This window comes from Aethalodelphis obliquidens, unplaced genomic scaffold (genome assembly GCF_003676395.1).
Source record: "Aethalodelphis obliquidens isolate GAN/ISIS:26980383/991018 unplaced genomic scaffold, ASM367639v1 scaffold1, whole genome shotgun sequence".
NCBI lineage: Eukaryota > Metazoa > Chordata > Mammalia > Artiodactyla > Delphinidae > Aethalodelphis > Aethalodelphis obliquidens.
Window position 1 is genome coordinate 59,449,074 of NW_020837945.1, and position 17,988 is coordinate 59,467,061.

General features: G+C 47.6%; 1 protein-coding gene across 9 annotated transcripts in view; it reads left to right on the plus strand.

Annotated features, from left to right (window-relative positions):
• The window catches only part of BOC (BOC cell adhesion associated, oncogene regulated), a 241,596-nt gene extending 223,959 nt beyond the window's left edge, over nucleotides 1-17,637 (plus strand). For 7 of the 9 annotated variants that reach the window (XM_027104803.1, XM_027104813.1, XM_027104795.1 and 4 more), the window contains 11 exons: nucleotides 1,311-1,473; nucleotides 1,881-1,991; nucleotides 2,361-2,567; nucleotides 3,814-3,995; nucleotides 9,549-9,654; nucleotides 9,919-10,041; nucleotides 12,203-12,424; nucleotides 13,188-13,423; nucleotides 13,605-13,681; nucleotides 14,395-14,588; nucleotides 15,685-17,637. In XM_027104803.1, coding sequence (XP_026960604.1) covers nucleotides 1,311-1,473; nucleotides 1,881-1,991; nucleotides 2,361-2,567; nucleotides 3,814-3,995; nucleotides 9,549-9,654; nucleotides 9,919-10,041; nucleotides 12,203-12,424; nucleotides 13,188-13,423; nucleotides 13,605-13,681; nucleotides 14,395-14,588; nucleotides 15,685-15,872 — 1,809 coding nt within the window. In that variant the 3' untranslated portion in view covers nucleotides 15,873-17,637. Of the gene's footprint in view, nucleotides 1-1,310; nucleotides 1,474-1,880; nucleotides 1,992-2,360; nucleotides 2,568-3,813; nucleotides 3,996-9,548; nucleotides 9,655-9,918; nucleotides 10,042-12,202; nucleotides 12,425-13,187; nucleotides 13,424-13,512; nucleotides 13,682-14,394; nucleotides 14,589-15,684 lie in introns of those variants that run through there. The other 2 variants (XM_027104823.1, XR_003432498.1) reach the window with 2 other exon arrangements.
• Nucleotides 17,638-17,988: the final 351 nt, after the last annotated feature.

Here is a 17,988-nt window from a genome sequence, read left to right on the forward strand (position 1 = left end):
CCTGTCCCTTGAATAGTAGGTTTTGTTCTATTTTGAAATATTCTGCTTGGGGATAAGAGCTTTTCCTACCAGCTGTTTAATTCCTTCAGCAAACCACAGCTTCAGGCCCCAGCAGGCTCGCGGAGATGTGCACAGTTAGCAGTGAAGTCTGTGTCCTGAAAGGTGGGTGGGTGAGATGAAGCAACCTCTCGGCAACGCCTGTCCGGAAGCCTGGAACTCCTTTTTTTTTTTTTTTTCTTTAAAGAGCCAGGAATTTGAAGCCATTAAAGATTAATCTCTAATGGTTACCGTTCATCCACGGCTTTTAAGTTCTAAGCAAGGCCTGAGGGCAGGAGCAGAAAAAGGAGGATGAAATCCTCACCGAGCGGAGGAAGAGGGGGCGCGGCATGTCCTTGTTGGGAACCTACTGTGTGCCAGCTTCAGCGTTCGACACGTCACGTGAATCGTCGGATTTAAACTTCAGAGTAACCTGAGAGGTTTTATTTGCTTCATTTTAGAAAAGAAAAGCTTAGGGATCAGAAAGATTAGGGAACTTGCTCAGGGTTACACAGCTGGTAACCTGTGTGTGTGGTAAGAGACACAACCCAGATTTGAACCCAGGATTTTCTGGCTCCCAGACTTCCTTTCTAGGGTAGGTTACGATGATGAGTTTGATCTCTGGAGTCAAGTCAGGGTTTCTGTGCTCACTGGCAATGTGGTCTTAGACAAATTGCTCATCTCTCTAAACCTCAGTCTCCGCATTTGTGAGGTGGGAACAATATTAACACCCATCTCTTGGGCTGTTGTCGTGGAGGCGTGTTATGGTGCATACAGTGTGCTTAGCACCTAGTAAGCGCTCAAAAAATGTGGCCATTTCTATGATGCTTTTATCATTCTCATCATCATCTCATTAGACTATAAACTAAAGGTACTGTGTGTGTTTGGTTTAAATAGATCGAGGAGAAAGAAAGTTAAATAGGGAGGTTTTTACACTTGATCTTAGGCAAAAGGCCGGGAAGCGATAGGGAGGTTTTTAGAAAGAGAGAAGGTCTTTGGAGAAACTCTCAGCAATGTCGGCTGGGCATTTTGACCCTCCCCACAGAATTTTGATGAGATCATTAGATGAGGGGTCAGGGAGTCCCAGCAAGGATGGATGTCCCAGAGCCAGCAGGAACGGTCTGCCTTCTGTAGGGCCACCTCTCCCCCAACCTGGCCCATTTTCCCTCCCTTTCTTCTGTCCTCTTGGGCTCAGTTCTGCTTTCCTTGCAACCTACAGCCCACCTGTAGCTCCAGGCCAAGATGCCAGTCCTTATACCAGCCACCTTCTCCAGCAGGTCACAAACTCCTCTGACGACTGGACCATCTCTGGCATTCCAGCCAGCCAGCACCGCCTGACTCTCACCAGACTCGACCCTGGGAGCTTGTATGAAGTAGAGATGGCAGCCTACAACTGTGCAGGCGAAGGCCAGACGGCCATGGTCACCTTCCGAACTGGTAAGGGTCCAGTGTTGCCCCCAGCTTGGGGCTTCCATGGGCCTGAGCGGTCCTACCAGGCCAGGTGGGCGTCCTGCTCACCTTGCCCCAGCTTTTCACCTTGAACTTCATCTTCCTTTCAGCTCCTGCCTCCCTCCGGTCTGCATGCCTAGGCTGAGGTCCCACCTCGTATCAGGACAGGCACCAGCTGGCCTCTGGCATCCCTCTGCCCCTTTCACACTCGGGGGCCACGTGCAATCTCATGACTGTCGGGCAGAGCTGGAACTCAGACCACACTTCCAATGTCCTCTATTATTTCCATGGTCTTGTCAGACCCCCTGGCAGAGCTTCAGGCGGAAAGGACTGTGTGCAAAGAGAGACCTAATGCACACTCCCTCTCGTGCTGATCTCAACCCATTTCTACCCAGGACGGCGGCCCAAACCTGAAATCGTGGCCAGCAAAGAGCAGCAGATCCAGAGAGATGACCCTGGAGCCAGCCCCCAGAGCAGCAGCCAGCCGGACCACGGCCGCCTGTCCCGTAAGCCCCCGGCAGCCCCGAGGGCGGGAGTGACGAGCAGTCAGAACTGGAACCGGGTCCACCGCCTCAGAAGGCTCACTGCTGCAGGTTGAATGCGGTCTTGAGTCCCGGAGTCCTTGTGACATTTTCCTGGCCTCTCCCCAGTTAACCACAGCGAGGCGATATGGATTGGAGCTTTTCAAGGGCTCCTTCCAGGAGAGAGTGACCCAGAGAGCCCTAGGGAGATCTGACGCGGCCACCAGGGCGTGAGGGCTGTGGGGTGAAGCTGGCCCCCATCAGGAACAGGCCAGGTCTAGTCACATTGCAACCATCTTCTCATCATGTCCTTTCCTCCCACTTCCTTCCTCCCTTGGGTATGGTCTCCTGCAGCCCCAGAAGCTCCAGACAGGCCCACTATCTCCATGGCCTCTGAGACCTCAGTGTATGTGACCTGGATTCCACGTGGGAATGGCGGCTTCCCCATCCAGTCCTTCCGAGTGGAGTACAAGAAGCTGAAGAAAGTGGGGGACTGGATTCTGGCCACCAGCGCCATCCCTCCCTCCCGACTCTCGGTGGAGATCACAGGCCTAGAGAAAGGTAGGGCCCTGGCCACTGCCCTCCCTGGTCCCCCGGCTGCCCCCGGCCCCCTGGAGGAGAAGGGAAGCTTTGGGGGGTCTTCTCTCTGCTTGTCGTCCACCCACCACCAGGCTCCTGTGGCCACTCTTGGTTGTGTTACCTCAGTCCCACAAGGCCTTCCTTCTCCCTCCCTCTCTCCATGATTGGTCCCAAGCCACCTCCTGTGTGGTGCGTCCTTTTTTTTTTTAACTTTTTATTTTATATTGGAGTAGAGTTGATTAACAATGGTTTGTTAGTTTCAGGTGTACAGCACAGTTATATCCTTTTTCAGATTCTTTTCCCGTTCAGGTTACATAATATTTTTTTTAAAACTTTTTATTTTATATTGGAGTATAGCCAATTAACAATGTAGTGATAGTTTCAGGTGCACAGCAAAGTGACTCAGCCATACATATACATCTTTCCATTCTCCCTCAGACTCCCCTCCCATCCAGGCTGCCACATACCATTGAGCCGAGTTCCCTGTGCTATACAGTAGGTCCTTGTTGGTTATCCATTTTAAATACAGCAGTGTGTACACGTCAATCCCAAACTCCCTAACTATCCCTCCCCCGCCCCACCCTTCCCCCCCTTGTCAGTCTGTTTCTGTTTTGTAAGTAAGTTCATTTGTATCTTTTTTTTTTTTTTAGATTCCACATATAAGGGATACCATATGATATTTGTCTTTCTCTGACTTAACTTCACTCAGTGTGGCAATCTCTAGGTCCATCCATGTTGGGGCAAATGGCATTATTTCATTCTTTTTTATGGCTGAGTAATATTCCATTGTATATAAGTACCACATCTTCTTTATCCATTCCTCTGTCAATGGACATTTAGATTGCTTCCACATCTTGGCTATTGTAACCAGTGCTGCAGTGAACATTGGGGTGCATGTATCCTTTCGGACCATGGTTTTCTCTGGATATATGCCCAGGAGTGGGATTGCAGGATCATATGGTATAGCTCTATTTTTAGTTTTTTAAGGAACCTCCATACTGTTCTCCATAGCAGTTATACCAATTTATATTCCCACCGACAGTGCAAGAGGGTTCCCTTTTCTCTGTGTGGCTCCTTTCTAATGAGGGTAGGAGTGCTTAAGTCCTTTGGGGCTTGCTTTTGGGGAAGGGCTGCCCAAAAGATCCCTCCAGGTCCTGAGCCTGGATGGGCTGAAGGGGAGGGAGATGGTGTCTCCCAGCCCCCAGGTTCAGTGAGTGTCTCTCCCCAGGCACCTCCTACAAGTTCCGAGTCCGGGCTCTGAACATGCTGGGGGAGAGCGAGCCCAGCGCCCCCTCTCGGCCCTATGCTGTGTCAGGCTACAGCGGCCGTGTGTACGAGAGGCCCGTGGCAGGCCCTTACATCACCTTCACCGATGCCGTCAACGAGACCACCATCATGCTCAAGTGGATGGTAAGTGGCCTGGCGCAGCCAGCAGCGGAAGACGGTGCTGAGCTCCATGTTAGGTGGGAGCTGGACGCTGCAGCCCGGGCAGGAAGGGATCACCTTTCTCCCTTGGCTCATCCTAGGCTGCTACCCCTTTAAGTGTTCCTCCACCTTCGTACCTGGGAATTGGGCCAGAGGGACTCAACCTCACAATACCCGGGAAACTTCAGACGGGACTTAAGTCTTTGAAGAAATGACCATTTGTTTCTTGTCTCCAAAAGTTAGGGACTCCTAGGCTAAATAAAATAATGAGTGATCGCTACAGCACTGTCCAGAGAGCCTTGGGGAGATCATCAGAAATGTTTGTCAGGGTCTCCAGTGAATTTTTTACTAATTTTTATTGGAGTATGGTTGCTTTACAATGTTGTGTTAGCCTCCACTGCACAACAAAACGAATCAGCCATACACACAAAGATATCCCCTCCCTTTTGGACTTCCTTCCCATTTAGGTTACCACAGTGCATTAGGTAGAGTTCCCTGTGCTATACAATATGTTCCCATCAGTTGTCTATTTTATACATAGCATCAGTAATGTATATGTGTCAATCCCAATCTCCCAATTCCTCCCTCCCACCCCTTTCCCCCGTGGTATCCATACATTTGTTCTCTACATCTATGTCTCTATTTCTATTGAGAATCAGCCATTCTGACCAGTGTAAGGTGATACCTCATTGTAGTTTTGATTTGCATTTCCCTAATAATTAGTGATGTTGAGCATCTTTTCATGTGTTTGTTGGCCATCTGTATGTCTCCTTTGGAGAAATGTCTATTTAGGTCTTCTGCCCATTTTTGGATTGGGTTGTTTGTTTTTTTGATATTGAGCTGCATGAGCTGCTTGTATATTTTGGAGATTAATCCTTTGTCAGTTGCTTCGTTTGCAAATATTTTCTCCCATTTTGAGGGTTGTCTTTTGGTCTTGTTTATGGTTTCCTTTGCTGTTCAAAAGCTTTGACGTTTCATTAGGTCCCATTTGTTTATTTTTGTTTTTATTTCCATTTCTCTAGGAGGTGGGTCAAAAAGGATCTTGCTGTGATTTATATCATAGAGTGTTCTGCCTATATTTTCCTCTAAGAGTTTTATAGCGTCTGGTCTTACATTTAGGTTTTTAATCCATTTTGAGTTTATTTTTGTGTATGGTGTTAGGGAATGTTCTAATTTCATTCTCTTACATGTAGCTGTCCAGTTTTCCCAGCACTGCTTATTGAAGAGGCTGTCTTTTCTCCATTGTATATTCTTACCTCCTTTCTCATAGATTAGGTGAGCATAGGTGCATGGGTTTATCTCTGGGCTTTCTGTCCCGTTCCATTGATCTATATTTCTGTTTTTGTGCCAGTACGTGAATACCGTAGCTTTGTAGTATAGCCTGAAGTCAGGGAGCCTGATTCCTCCAGCTTCACTGTTCTTAAGATTGCTTTGGCTATTCGGGGTATTTTGTATTTCCTAACAAATTGTAAAATTTTTTGTTCTAGTTCTATAAAAAATGCCACTGGTAATTTGATAGGGATTGCATTGAATCTCTAGATTGCTTTGGGTAGTATAGTCATTTTCACAATATTGATTCTTCCAATCCAAGAACATGGTATATATCTCTCCATCTGTTTATGTCATCTTTGATTTCTTTCATCAGTGTTTTATAGTTCTCTGAGTACAGGTCTTTTGCCTCCTTAGGTAGGTTTATTCCTAGGTATTTTATTCTTTTTGTTGCAGTGGTAAATGGGATTGTTTCCTTAATTTCTCTTTCTGCCTTTGCATTGTTAGTGTATAGGAATGCAAGAGATTTCTGTGTATTAATTTTGTATCCTGCAACTTTACCAAATTCATTGATTAGCTCTAGTAGTTGTCTGGTGGCATCTTTAGGATTTTCTATGTATAGTATCATGTCATCTGCAAACAGTGACCGTTTTACTTCTTCTTTTCCAATTTGGATTCTTTTATTTCTTTTTCTTCTCTGATTGCCTTGGCTAGGACTTCCAAAACTATGTTGAATAATAGTGGCGAGAGTGGACACCCTTGTCTTGTTCTGATCTTAGAGGAAACGCTTTCAACTTTTCACCATTGAGAATAATGTTTACTGTGGGATTGTCATATATGGCCTTTATTATGTTGAGGTAGGTTCCCTCTATACCCACTTTCTGAAGAGTTTTTTTTTTTATCATAAATCAGTACTCAATTTTGTTGAAAGCTTTTTCTGCATCTATTGAGATGATCATATGGTTTTTATTCTTTAATTTAATTATGTGGTGTAGCACACTGATTGATTTGCATATATTGGAGAATCCTTGCATCCCTGGGATAAACCCCATTTGATCATGGTGTATGATCCTTTTAATGTGCTGTCAGATTCTGTTCACTAGTATTTTGTTGAAGATTTTTGCGTCTGTGTTCATCAGTGATACTGGCCTGTAGTTTTCTTGTTTTGTGATATCTTTGTCTGATTTTGGTTATCAGGATGGATGATGGTAGTCTCATAGAATGAGTTTGGGAGTGTTCCATCCTCTGCAATTTTTTGGAAGAGTTTGAGAAGGATAGGTGTTAACTCTTCCTTTAAATGTCTTATGGAATTCACCTGTGAAGCCATCTGGTCCTGAACTTTTGCTTGTTGGAAGGCTTTTAATCACAGTTTCAATTTTATTACTTGTGATTGGTCTGTTCATATTTTCTGTTTCTTCTTGGTTCAGTCTTGGAAGGTTGCACTTTTCTAAGAATTTGTCCATTTCATCCAGGTTGTCCATTTTATTGGCATATAGTTGCTTGTAGTACTCTCTTATGATTCTTTGTATTTCTATGGTGTCAGTTGTAACTTCTCCATTTCATTTCTAATTTTACTGATTTGAGTCCTCTCCCTTTTTTTCTTGATGAGTCTGGCTAAAGGTTTATCAATTTTGTTTTTCTTCTCAAAGAACCAGCTTCTAGTTTTATCGATCTTTGCTATCGTTTCCTTCACTTCTTTTTATTTCTGATCTGAGCTTTATGATTTCTTTCCTTCTACTAACTTTGGGTTTTGTTTGTTCTTCTTTCTCTAGTTGCTTTAGGTGTAAGGTTAGGTTGTTTATTTGAGATGTTTCTTGAGGTAAGACTGTATTGCTATAAACGTCCCTCTTAGAACAGCTTTTGCTGCATCCCATAGATTTTGGGTCATCGCCTTTTCATTGTCATTTGTTTCTAGGTATTTTTTGATTTCCTCTTTGATTTCTTCAGTTATCTCTTGGTTATTTAGTAGCGTATTGTTTAGCCTCCATGTGTTTGTATTTTTTACAGTTTTTTTCTTGTAATTGATTTCTAATCTCAGAGCATTGTGGTTGGAAAAGATGCTGACTGTGATTTCAGTTTTCTTAAATTTACTGAGGCTTGATTGGTGACCCAAGATGTGATCTATCCTGGAGAATGTTCCATGAGCACTTGAGAAGAAAGTGTATTCTGCCACTTTCGGGTGGAATGTCCTATAAATATCAGTTAAGCCCATCTTGTCTAATGTGTCATTTAAAGCTTGTGTTTCCTTATTTATTTTCATTTTGTATGATCTGTCCATTGGTGTAAGTGGAGGGTTAAAGTCCCCCACTATTATTGTGTTACTGTCGATTTCTCCTTTTATGGCTGTTAGCATTTGCTTATGTATTGAGGTGCTCCTATGTTGGGAGCATAGGTATTTACAATTGTTATATCTTCTTCTTGGATTGATCCTTTGATCATTATGTAGTGTCCTTCCTTGTCTCTTGTAGTAGTCTTTATTTTAAAGTCTATCTTGTTTGACATGAGTATTGCTACTCCAGCTTTTTTGATTCCCATTTGCATGGAATATCCTTTTCCATCCCCTCACTTTCAGTCTGTATGTGTCACTAGGTCTGAAGTGGGTCTCTTGCAGACAGCATATATATAGATCTTGTTTTTGTATCCATTCAGCCAGTCTGTCTTTTGGTTGGGGCATTTAATCCATTTACATTTAAGGTAATTATAGGAATTAAGGTAATTCCTATTCCCATTTTCTTAATTGTTTTGGGTTTATTCTTGTAGGTCTTTTTCTTTTCTTGTGTTTCCCTCCCAGAGAAGTTCCTTTAGCATTTGTTGTAAAGCTGGTTTGGTGGTGCTGAATTCTCTTAGCTTTTGCTTGTCTGTAAAGCTTTTGATTTCTCCATCGAATCTGAATGAGATCCTTGCTGGGTAGAGTAATCTTGGTTGTAGGTTTTTCCCTTTCATCGCTTTAAATATGTCCTGCCATTCCCTTCTGGCCTGCAAATTTTCTGCTGAAAAATCAGCTGATAACCTTATGGGGATTCCCTTGTAGGTTATTTGTTGCTTTTCCCTTGCTGCTTTTAATATTTTTTCTTTGTATTTAATTTTTGTTAGTTTGATTAACATGTGTCTCGGTGTGTTTCTCCTTGGGTTTATCTTGTATGGAACTCTGTGCTTCCTAGACTTGGTTGACTATTTCTTCTCCCATGTTAGGGAAGTTTTCAACTATAATCTCTTCGAATATTTTCTCGGCCCTTTCCCTTCCTCGTCTTCTTCTGGGACCCCTATAATTCGAATGTTGGTGTGTTCGATGTTGTCCCAGAGGTCTCTTAGACTGTCCTCAATTCTTTTCATTCTTTTTTCTTTCTTCTGTTCCTTGGCAGTTAACTCCACCATTGTATCTTCCAGCTCACTTATTCGTTCTTCTGCCTTGGTTATTCTGCTGTTGATTGCTTCATATGTATTTTTCATTTCAGTTATTATGTGGTTCATCACTGTTTGTTTCTTCTTTAGTTCTTGCAGGTCCTTGTTAAATGTTTCTTGTATTTTCCCCATTCTATTTCCTAGATCTTGGATCATCTTTATTATCATTGCTCTGAATTCTTTTTCAGACAGCTTGCCTATTTCCTCTTCATTTATTTGGTCTTGTGGGAGTTTACCTTGCTCCTTTGTCTGCAGAGTATTTCTCTGTCGTTTCATTTTGTCTAACCTACTTTGTTTATGGTCTTCTTTCTGCAGGCTGCAGGGTCGTAGTTCTTCTTGTTTCTGTTGACTGCTCCCTGCTGGGTGAGGTTGGTCCAGGGGCTTGTGCAGGGTTCCTGGTGGGAGTACCTGGTGCCCGTGCTCTTTTGGGTGGAGTTGAGTCTTTTCCCTCTTGATGGGCAGGGCTGCATCAGATGGTCTGTTTTGGGGTGTCTGTGAACTTAGTACAACTTTAGGTAGCCTATCTACTGATGGGTGGGCCTGTGTTCCTGTCTTGCTGGTTGTTTGGTGTGAGGTGTTTGGCACTGGAGCCTGCAGGCAGTTGTGTGGGGTCGGGTCTTGGTGTTGATATGGATACCTTCAGGAACGTGCACGCCAATTAATATTCCCTGGGCCCGGGAATTCTCTGGTGTTCCAGCGTCCTGGACTTTATGTCCCCACCCTGAAGGCCCAGGCCCAACCCCTGGTCAGGGTCTCCAGTGAGTTTTAAACTCTAGGCCAGGGTAAAGTTTCCATCCCCCAGTGGTTTTGATCACACGATGATTTCTCTGCTCCATTGTCAACTTGTTTCTTCTTTCTTCCCTGTAGTATATTCCAGCAAGTAACAACAACACCCCAATCCATGGCTTTTATATCTATTACCGACCCACGGACAGTGACAATGATAGTGACTACAAGAAGGATATGGTGGAAGGTGAGAAACACGTGTGTGAGATAGTTTCCTCTGTTGGCAAGGGGCTCTAGGAGTTGGTGAAAGTAGAAAACGTGGGCTGGCCTGCCCCACATCGTTGGCTCTTTCTGGACACACTTGGGGTCATTGAGTTCATAAACCCACATGCTTCGTTCCATGGTGATGGGACAACAGGAACATGGTGGGCACCTAGAACATTGCCTCCAGTGGGGGCCAAGCAAGCCACATGCATAATCATCACGCTGACTCTCTCTCTGTCTTTCCCAGGGGATAGATACTGGCACTCCATCAGCCACCTGCAGCCGGAGACCTCCTATGACATTAAGATGCAGTGCTTCAACGAAGGAGGGGAGAGTGAGTTCAGCAACGTGATGATCTGTGAAACCAAAGGTGATCTCTTTGGGTTCTCTGATCTCCTCTTGCTCTCCCCCCAGCAGACTAGGGCAACGTCACTGCTCTGTGTGCCATGCTGGGTATCTCTTCTCCAGAATGACTCCTTATTTTCCAAGTATCCCCAAACTTTGTCATCTTAACCCTTCTCTTCCTCTGCCTGTGCTCCGTATTAAGTACGAGTGGGCTGCCATCATGACGGTCTCATGGAGCTTGGGAATTAACCCACACGTGAACTCGTGCGTTAGAACCCACTCTTAAGTTGGGAGCTTTCTATAAACACTTTATTCCTACAGTAACATTTGGTACTCACATTGGTTAGTTTACTTAATTTAACTACAACCCCACGGGAAAAGAAAGAAACTGAGCATCAGGACATGTTATACCTTGACCAAGGTCACACAGCTGGTTAGCGGTGGAGCACACTTTGGGCCAAGTTTGTCCAACTACAAGCCCAGACTCTTTCCCTGCACTAAAACACGTTAAATACATTCATATAATAACTTGAATTTTGCACATCGGTCAAGTGGATAGATATCATTTCCATTTTGCAAATACTGAAAGGTGTATTGCAAAAAAATGTAATCAGGAGAAGATCCCAGAGGAACAGGGATAGAGCCAAGAAAACGATCCATTTTCCTGTCACGGCAACATTCTGTCTCCTGTGTGCCCTTCCTGCCCTCTTCTGTCACATACAGTGAGGGGCAGATGCACACACAGCCAGCATTCCTGTGTCAGGGGACACGCAGAGTGCCCGGGGCAAAGAACAGAGACTTCACACAGCCTTCACATTGGTCTTCTGGAAGGACTGAACCTTCAGCAGGGTGGAGGCAGTGGCCTGGGGCATAGGACAAGCCTTCACGTAGCTCCACATGGCGGGAGGATGTGGCACTGGAAGGACGAGAGAGGGCAGTGCTCAGGGAAGAGGCCACGGGCATCAGGGACCCTGTGGGCTGTGAGGTGGAGAGGGGTCGTCGTTAGATTTGTTTGTCAGGAAGGGTCACTGGTGACTATGCAGGAATGGGCTGAGGGGAGAGAACGGGGGCCGCGAAGGAAAGGTGAAGAGAAGGGGTGGGTTTGAGCCTCTTTTGTGAGGGAGCGTAGGGAGGACCAGGGACTGATAGTGTGTTGAGGCTGGGAGAGAGTGAAAGGAGTTCAGCGTAAACCTTGAGGTTTTGAACTTGAAGAAACACACAGGTGGTCATGCCATCTATCGAAAAGGGGAAAAGCCAGCGGGGAACTCGCTTCCACAAGAAAGGAACAACGTGAACCACTTGGAGGCGTACCTGAGTCTGATTCTTCTGAGACGTTGAAATGCAAGTGTCCCGTGAGGGAAGCAGGTCTCCTGCCCAGGGTGGACCCTGGGTAAGGGTATTTGGCGGTCACTGGGATGTAGGCTGAGATCACGGGAATAGAGGGAAGAAGACAGAGTGTAGTCTGAGAGGGACTAGAAGACTTCTCAGTGTCTGAGGCAAAGACAGGAAGAAAAGGGCAGGAAGAGAGAAATGTAAGCAGCAGCGGCAGAGAGGTTACGGGAAACCCAGAAGACTGTAGTATCAGAAAGTCATGGGGGAGGACGGCTGCGAAAAGGAGTTAACGATGTCAGATACATCCTGATAACGGCAAAAGCCAGATGCCGAGGTTGCCACCTCGTAAACTTTCGGATTGGCATTTCTCTAGCACTGTCAGTCCTAGTGAGCCCCGAACCCCGTCTCCCTGCTCTGCACCCCAGCTCAGACCTAGGACTTCATATCTCTCGGTGCACCCAGGAATAGCAAATTCACGGGGAAGTTCTTCCATTCCCAGTTCTTTCTGCTTTCAGGTACTTCTTATATTTTCTTCCAGAAGTTCCCCAGCTATGCTTCTAGAAAACCCCTATACCACTTCTGCCCCCAAAGACCCAGTCTGCCCCTAGTGCTTGGTCCACAAATATCTCAGGGTGTTTTTGAAGTATAAGGCTCAAGTGTCTTCAGCGACGCCCAATTTCACCTTAGAGGTCAGTTTCACGCTGAGCTTGGACACCACACTCATCCGAAGGCCCTGTCTTACAAGTTTGACCCAGCTTCTCACACCCATGGAATCAGGATATTGTTTTCCTATTTTTCATGAAAGGAAATGTCAAAGAAATAGAGGCTGACGTGAGTTTTGTCCCAATTAACAGCCCGGAAGTCTTCTGGCCAGCCTGGTCGACTCCCACCCCCAACTCTGGCCCCGCCACAGCTACCACCCCATGAAACCATAGAGCGGCCGGTGGGCACAGGGGCCATGGTGGCCCGCTCCAGCGACCTGCCCTACCTGATCGTCGGGGTCGTCCTGGGCTCCATCGTCCTCATCATCGTTGCCTTCATCCCCTTCTGCTTGTGGAGGGCCTGGTCTAAGCAAAGTGAGTGAGTGACCGTCCTCAACACCAAGGGGAAGGAGCCTGGGGCGGGGGTGAGGGGAGGAGGGGTCTCCCAGTTCCTAAGGAGGCCTCTGCCCAGGGCAGGATCCCAGGCGCCCTGCTTCACACATGGGAGCTCAAGTTCCTGGTGGGTCCCCCAGAGGGCTTGGAGAGAGTCGGAGAACGCTCACAGATGGGGCCTTCCCTTCGGCTCATAGATGTTGGCAGATGGAGAGGATGAAGTGGGGAGTCGGTCTGTGTTCTCTGCATCCCTGGAGCTCAGTACTTAGCTGGCTCTGTTTTCTTTTACTGTCTCAAGCTCTGACCACGTACTCATACTTTCAGTTGACCCTGCCTCTTCCCGCCTCTCTAGGTCTGTGGCTCCCTCGAGCTTTCCCCCTAATCCTAGGTTAATCTGATTTATCCACTGATTTCTGCTTCAGACGGTAACACATCTGGTCAACTTGCTTCATTTAAATATTGTTCCTTGTGTTAACTTGCCACTTCATTCTCCCAAATCCTGGTCCTGTGTCTCCTCTCCCTACTGCAAAAAACAAAAAAAAAAGTCTAGATGTTAGGAAGAAGTGGGAGACAGGAAGAATTTTCCGAGAGAAAGAATATTCTCTACCCTGGCGCGATGTCAACTCCCCGCCTACCTCATTTGACCTTTAAGTCCTCAGGAGTTTTCTGAGATTCACGTGGGACTTTTTCAAGCTGTCCCAGGCCTCCTTGACCTAAGCGTAGCTCTATCCTTCTGTTCTTCCAGAACATACAACAGACCTGGGTTTTCCTCGAAGTGCCCTTCTGCCCTCCTCCTGCCAATACACTATGGTACCACTGGGAGGGCTCCCAGGCCACCGAGCCAATGGGCAGCCCTACCTCAGTGGCACCAGCGGACGGGCCTGTACCAATGGGGTACATGTGAACACGGCCTGCCCTGCAGCTGCCATGGGCTACCCAGGCATGAAGCCTCAGCAGCGCCGCCCAGGGGAGCTTCAGCAGGTAACGTAGTTCTGGGAGTGTGGGCATACAGGGATGGGTCACCATGGAGGGCGTGGCCGGGCCACCTCCTGAGGCTCCCTCCCTTCTAGCCTCTAATCCCGGGCTGCTGGGCCTGCTGAACAACGAATGGGGAAGTTACCTGGACTCTCTGACGTGACCTTCTCGTTCCTCGTTTGAGCAGCAGGATGACACCGACAGCACGCTGAGGCAGACCGTTCTTGGCAGTGGACGTGACCCCCCCAGTCACCAGATTCCCAGGTACCCAGGCCCCTCCCTGCCTTCCACCCCTGAGCCCCAGCGCTCGCTCTCACTAGTTCCTCAAACCCAGCATGGATCACTGAGAGGTGAGCACAAGTGCTTCACTCACGATCCCCTCATCTGACAAACTGCTCCCCTGGACTTTTTTTTTTTTTTTTTCCTCGGTACGCGGGCCTCTCACTGCTGTGGCCTCTCCCGTTGCGGAGCACAGGCTCCAGACGCACGACGCGCAGGCTCAGCGGCCATGGCTCACGGGTCCAGCCGCACCGCGGCATGTGGGATCTTCCCGGACCGGGGCACGAACCCGTGTCTCCTGCATCGGCAGGCGGACTCTCAACCATTGCGCCACCAGGGAAGCCCTCCCCTGGACTCTTAGCCTAAGGGGGTCAGTTGTTGTGTTTGCAGTTATGATGCCTTTTCTGCTCAGCAATTCCTCCCTCACTTCTCAGGCCAGAGCAGCCCCACCCAGCTGGCTCTGCCCATAGGCCCCACGTCCTCTCATGTACTCAGGACGCGCGTGGAGTCGCATGGAAGGAGACTAGAATTGCCTGTGGAAGCGATGGTGTGGCACCTTTTGATGTCCAAAGGGGAGCAGCCCCTGCCCCGCCTGAGCCCTGCCCAGCTCTGCTGCCCCAGACGGGAGTATCCAGGGCAGTGGGATCCAGGCCCACGCTGCCCCTGCCTCACCCCTCCGCCTGGTTTTGTGCACGCAGGGCTCCCAAGTCGAACCCGGACGAGGGCTCGCTCTTATACACGCTGCCCGATGACTCAGCTTGCCAGCTGCTCCAGCCTCAGCAGGACTGCCACCACCTCCAGGGGCAGCCAGCAGCCACGGGCCAGCCCGGCATGAGGCGTGTACCCCAGGGTCCTGGGCTGGAAGCCACGTGGGACCCTCTTTCTCACCCAGGTCAGTGCTGAGGGCAGGGCGGGCGGTTGAACAGGCTGGGGATGAGGTGAGGTGTAGGCGTCCACGACCCGGGAGTGACGTGCAGGCGGGGTGAGAACAGTCCCTGAAGGCGGTGTCTGGTAAAGACCGTCCACAGCTTGTATATCTGAGATGGGGGTGCAAAGGGGAGCTGGCCACCTCCTTCCCTGCTGAAGGCCCAGCACATCTGCAGGGAGTGTCAGGTGGGTCCAACATGGCAAGCTCTGTCCTCAAAGGCTGAGAGAACGGGCACTTCTCCATTTCAGGGAAAGAAGCCCTTTTGGTCTCAGCATCTCAAGGCCACTCACCAATTCCCGCCGCCTCTCATCACACTAAGAGGCACTCTCTAATCACTCCGAAGTACCTTGCTTTGCTGGGTCTTGTCTCTTAATTAAGGAATGAGGTTGCATCCATCATTAAGCCAGGTTCTCACATCATCAGAACTCTGTGCTTCCAGAGAACTTTCCCTCCTAGGGACTCGATGCACAGCGCGCCCAGCCCACTGTCCTTCTTTGTGCCCATCTTTTTGATACCTGGTTGGGCACAGGCTGGTTCAGAGAATTAGCTGCTGTTTCTTATAGCCTCCACGGTGTGGCTTCCAGGTCACATGCAGCTCCCAGACCCTGGGAGATGAAATTCTAAGACAGGTACCTCCTAGAGCCAGACCCCAGTAGCATCTACACGGGACTCCCTCCATCGGGGGGCACGAGTTGTGAGTGAGATGCTCATGGCCAGAAAGCATAGCAGAAGGGTGTACTAGCAGCCCACACCTGGAGAGAGCAGAACTTTCTTGCACGGTTCCTGGGCTCAGTGACGTCATCTGCCCCTGGTTATAGGGTAGATGCATGAGGGTCTCCACGCTTTCACCACTGAAATGTGCAGGTGGGACGTGGGTAAGAAGTGGCCCATACTTAGAGGGAGTGTAATTGTCCTTTTTGTGGTTGTAGGTCTCTGTCCTTCCTCTAAAGCCAGTAACCAGCTCCCAGAGAGAGCCCAGAGAGAGGGTGACCCAGTACTGCTGAGCACTAGTTCCTGGTCAGTCTGGATTCTAACGTTTCCCACTTTTCTCTCCCCTCAGGGTCCCGGTGCTGCTTGGGCCTCGTACCGGTTGAAGAGGTGGCCAGTCCTGACTCCTGCCCTGCGGGGAGAGGAGACTGGTGTCCCCAGCACCCCATGGGGGCCTACGTAGGGCAGGAACTTGGGATGCGGCTCTCCCCCAGCCCACCGGTTCACATGTCTTTTGAAATACCACCTCCTACAATTTAGGCAGAAGCTGATATCCCAGAAAGACACTATATATTGTTGTTTCTTTAAAAAAGAGAGAAAATTGGTATTTATTTTTCTATAATAGCCATATTTATATATTTATGCACTTGTAAATAAATGTATATGTTTTTATAATTCTGGAGAGACATAGGGAATCCTCCCCACTGAGGTCTGAGGTGGGAAGCAAAGAAGCCGCAACGGAACCGGAGTCAACCGGGAAAGAGCAGCACAGACTGAGGAGGCAGCCCGTCCCTTAGACCCTCCGCCGCTGCCTGGGCCCCTGCAGAAGGCCCACAGAGAAGCCCGTGGAAGGAGGACTCCTAGGCACAGTGACTGCAAGAGAAGGGCCAGGGCCGTGCGATCAGAGGCTGCAGCCACCCGTGACAGTGGCTGGATCTGGTGCTAAAGGAAACGTTTTCCCAAGATGCCCGTGAGACTAGACTAAGATGTGTATAGTACTGTAAGCATTAACAAACCTTCCAGAATCAATAATCTGTGGCAACATATCTCTGTAAAAATAAACACTGTAATGTCTAAATAAATGTTTAGTCTTCCCTGTAACCTACAGCTTAGTCATGTATGAGTCAGCATTCTCTTTAGATGTTAGGATTCAGTCTGAGTATTTGAAGAAACAGCCACTTGTGATGTTTTCAGATCCATCGAGGAGAAGTCTGGAAAAGGTAGCAAATGTTTCTAATTTTGTCTTTTTAAATATTGACTCTCAGTTGTGTTTTCATTAATGCAGATGCGTGGTAACTGTTTAGTCCAAGAGGGACACAGTGTACAGTGGGCGAGGAGAAGCAGATTCACCGTTCTCTGACTGGACTTGAGGTAAAGCTATGGTCAGATCGGAAGGAATGAGGCTCATCTTTTCTATACAGGTGTGTGTTGAAGACTAAGTATTTTCTCCAAAATGCCATTTAGTGAAGTGCTGTGCTACAGGTGAACATATGGTGCCTCGTAAAATTCACTTCCCTTCTTTCCAGAGAAACAGCAACGTGGCCAGGGGAGTTGACTCACTAGTTGTTTAAAATCAACATTTACTCACTGCCGTCCAACCACAGGATCAACCTTTGTCCGGGCAAGTGGAAGTAGACGGAGGCTGTAGCTTTTTGCCGAGAGCCCTACCACACTTTAACTGTTTTCAGGAGGGAAGGGTACCTTTTAGATTTCAGTAGAGTTGAGTTACAGATGAAATGCCACTTGAAACACTTAATCCTCTTCCGGGTCATCAATGGCAGACCCTAGCTTCACACTCCAGTCACAATAAAGTCCTAAGAAAGCCCCAGGAGGTGACTGATGGTCTAGGGCAAGTGCGCCCTCTGCTGGCCAGAAGAGATTCCTGCATCCTTTCTCTGTCCAGCAGCTAAATTGGAACATGGTTTTCAGAAAAGCAGTCTTTTAAAAATATTTCAAGAAATGAAATGAAGGACTGTAGGAATACGGAAATGATAGGAAAGGAGACGTAGAGCAGGGAAGAGAAGAGAAAAGATATTGTGACTTCAGACACAATCTGGCATCAAGGGCCTAGAGGTCACTTCCAGGAGGGGGACAGATCTCACCTCTCAGGTCTGGGCTATAACTCAACTTCTAGCCCATTGGCTTTTGAAAACAAAAAAACTCCCCTGTCTTCTTAATGCTTGATGATCCCAGTGGTTGTCAAGGTGAGTTTTGGTGAACTTCATGGAAGTGGTATGGTTCCAGTGCTGTGCAGAAAGCAGTTTTATGTGACAACAGTGCTTTTAGCTCTCAAAAAAAAAAAAAAGCCTGGGAATGAAAAAGCACTTCTAAGGCAGGTTAAATGAGATAAATGTGCATATTTACTTTAGCCAATTGCAGGAGAGGAGGAAGAGGTTAGGCATCAGGCCTTTAAATTTTAGCCTAGAAAAGGAAACAGCTTAGATATTCAGTTTCATCACATCTTGCATTTCTTTAGATTCAGGTTAATTATTATAGTGCCTTTTAAAAATCTGATTCAGTCAGCAGTGGCTATATAAATTAATCAAAAGGAAGAGTAAGACCTAGTTGGGCAGGAGCTGGTGGTGGTGTAGAGTTCAGCTCATGGCTCAGGACAGCCACACAGGACAGGCTGAGTCGGCAGGAATGAGAAACTCCT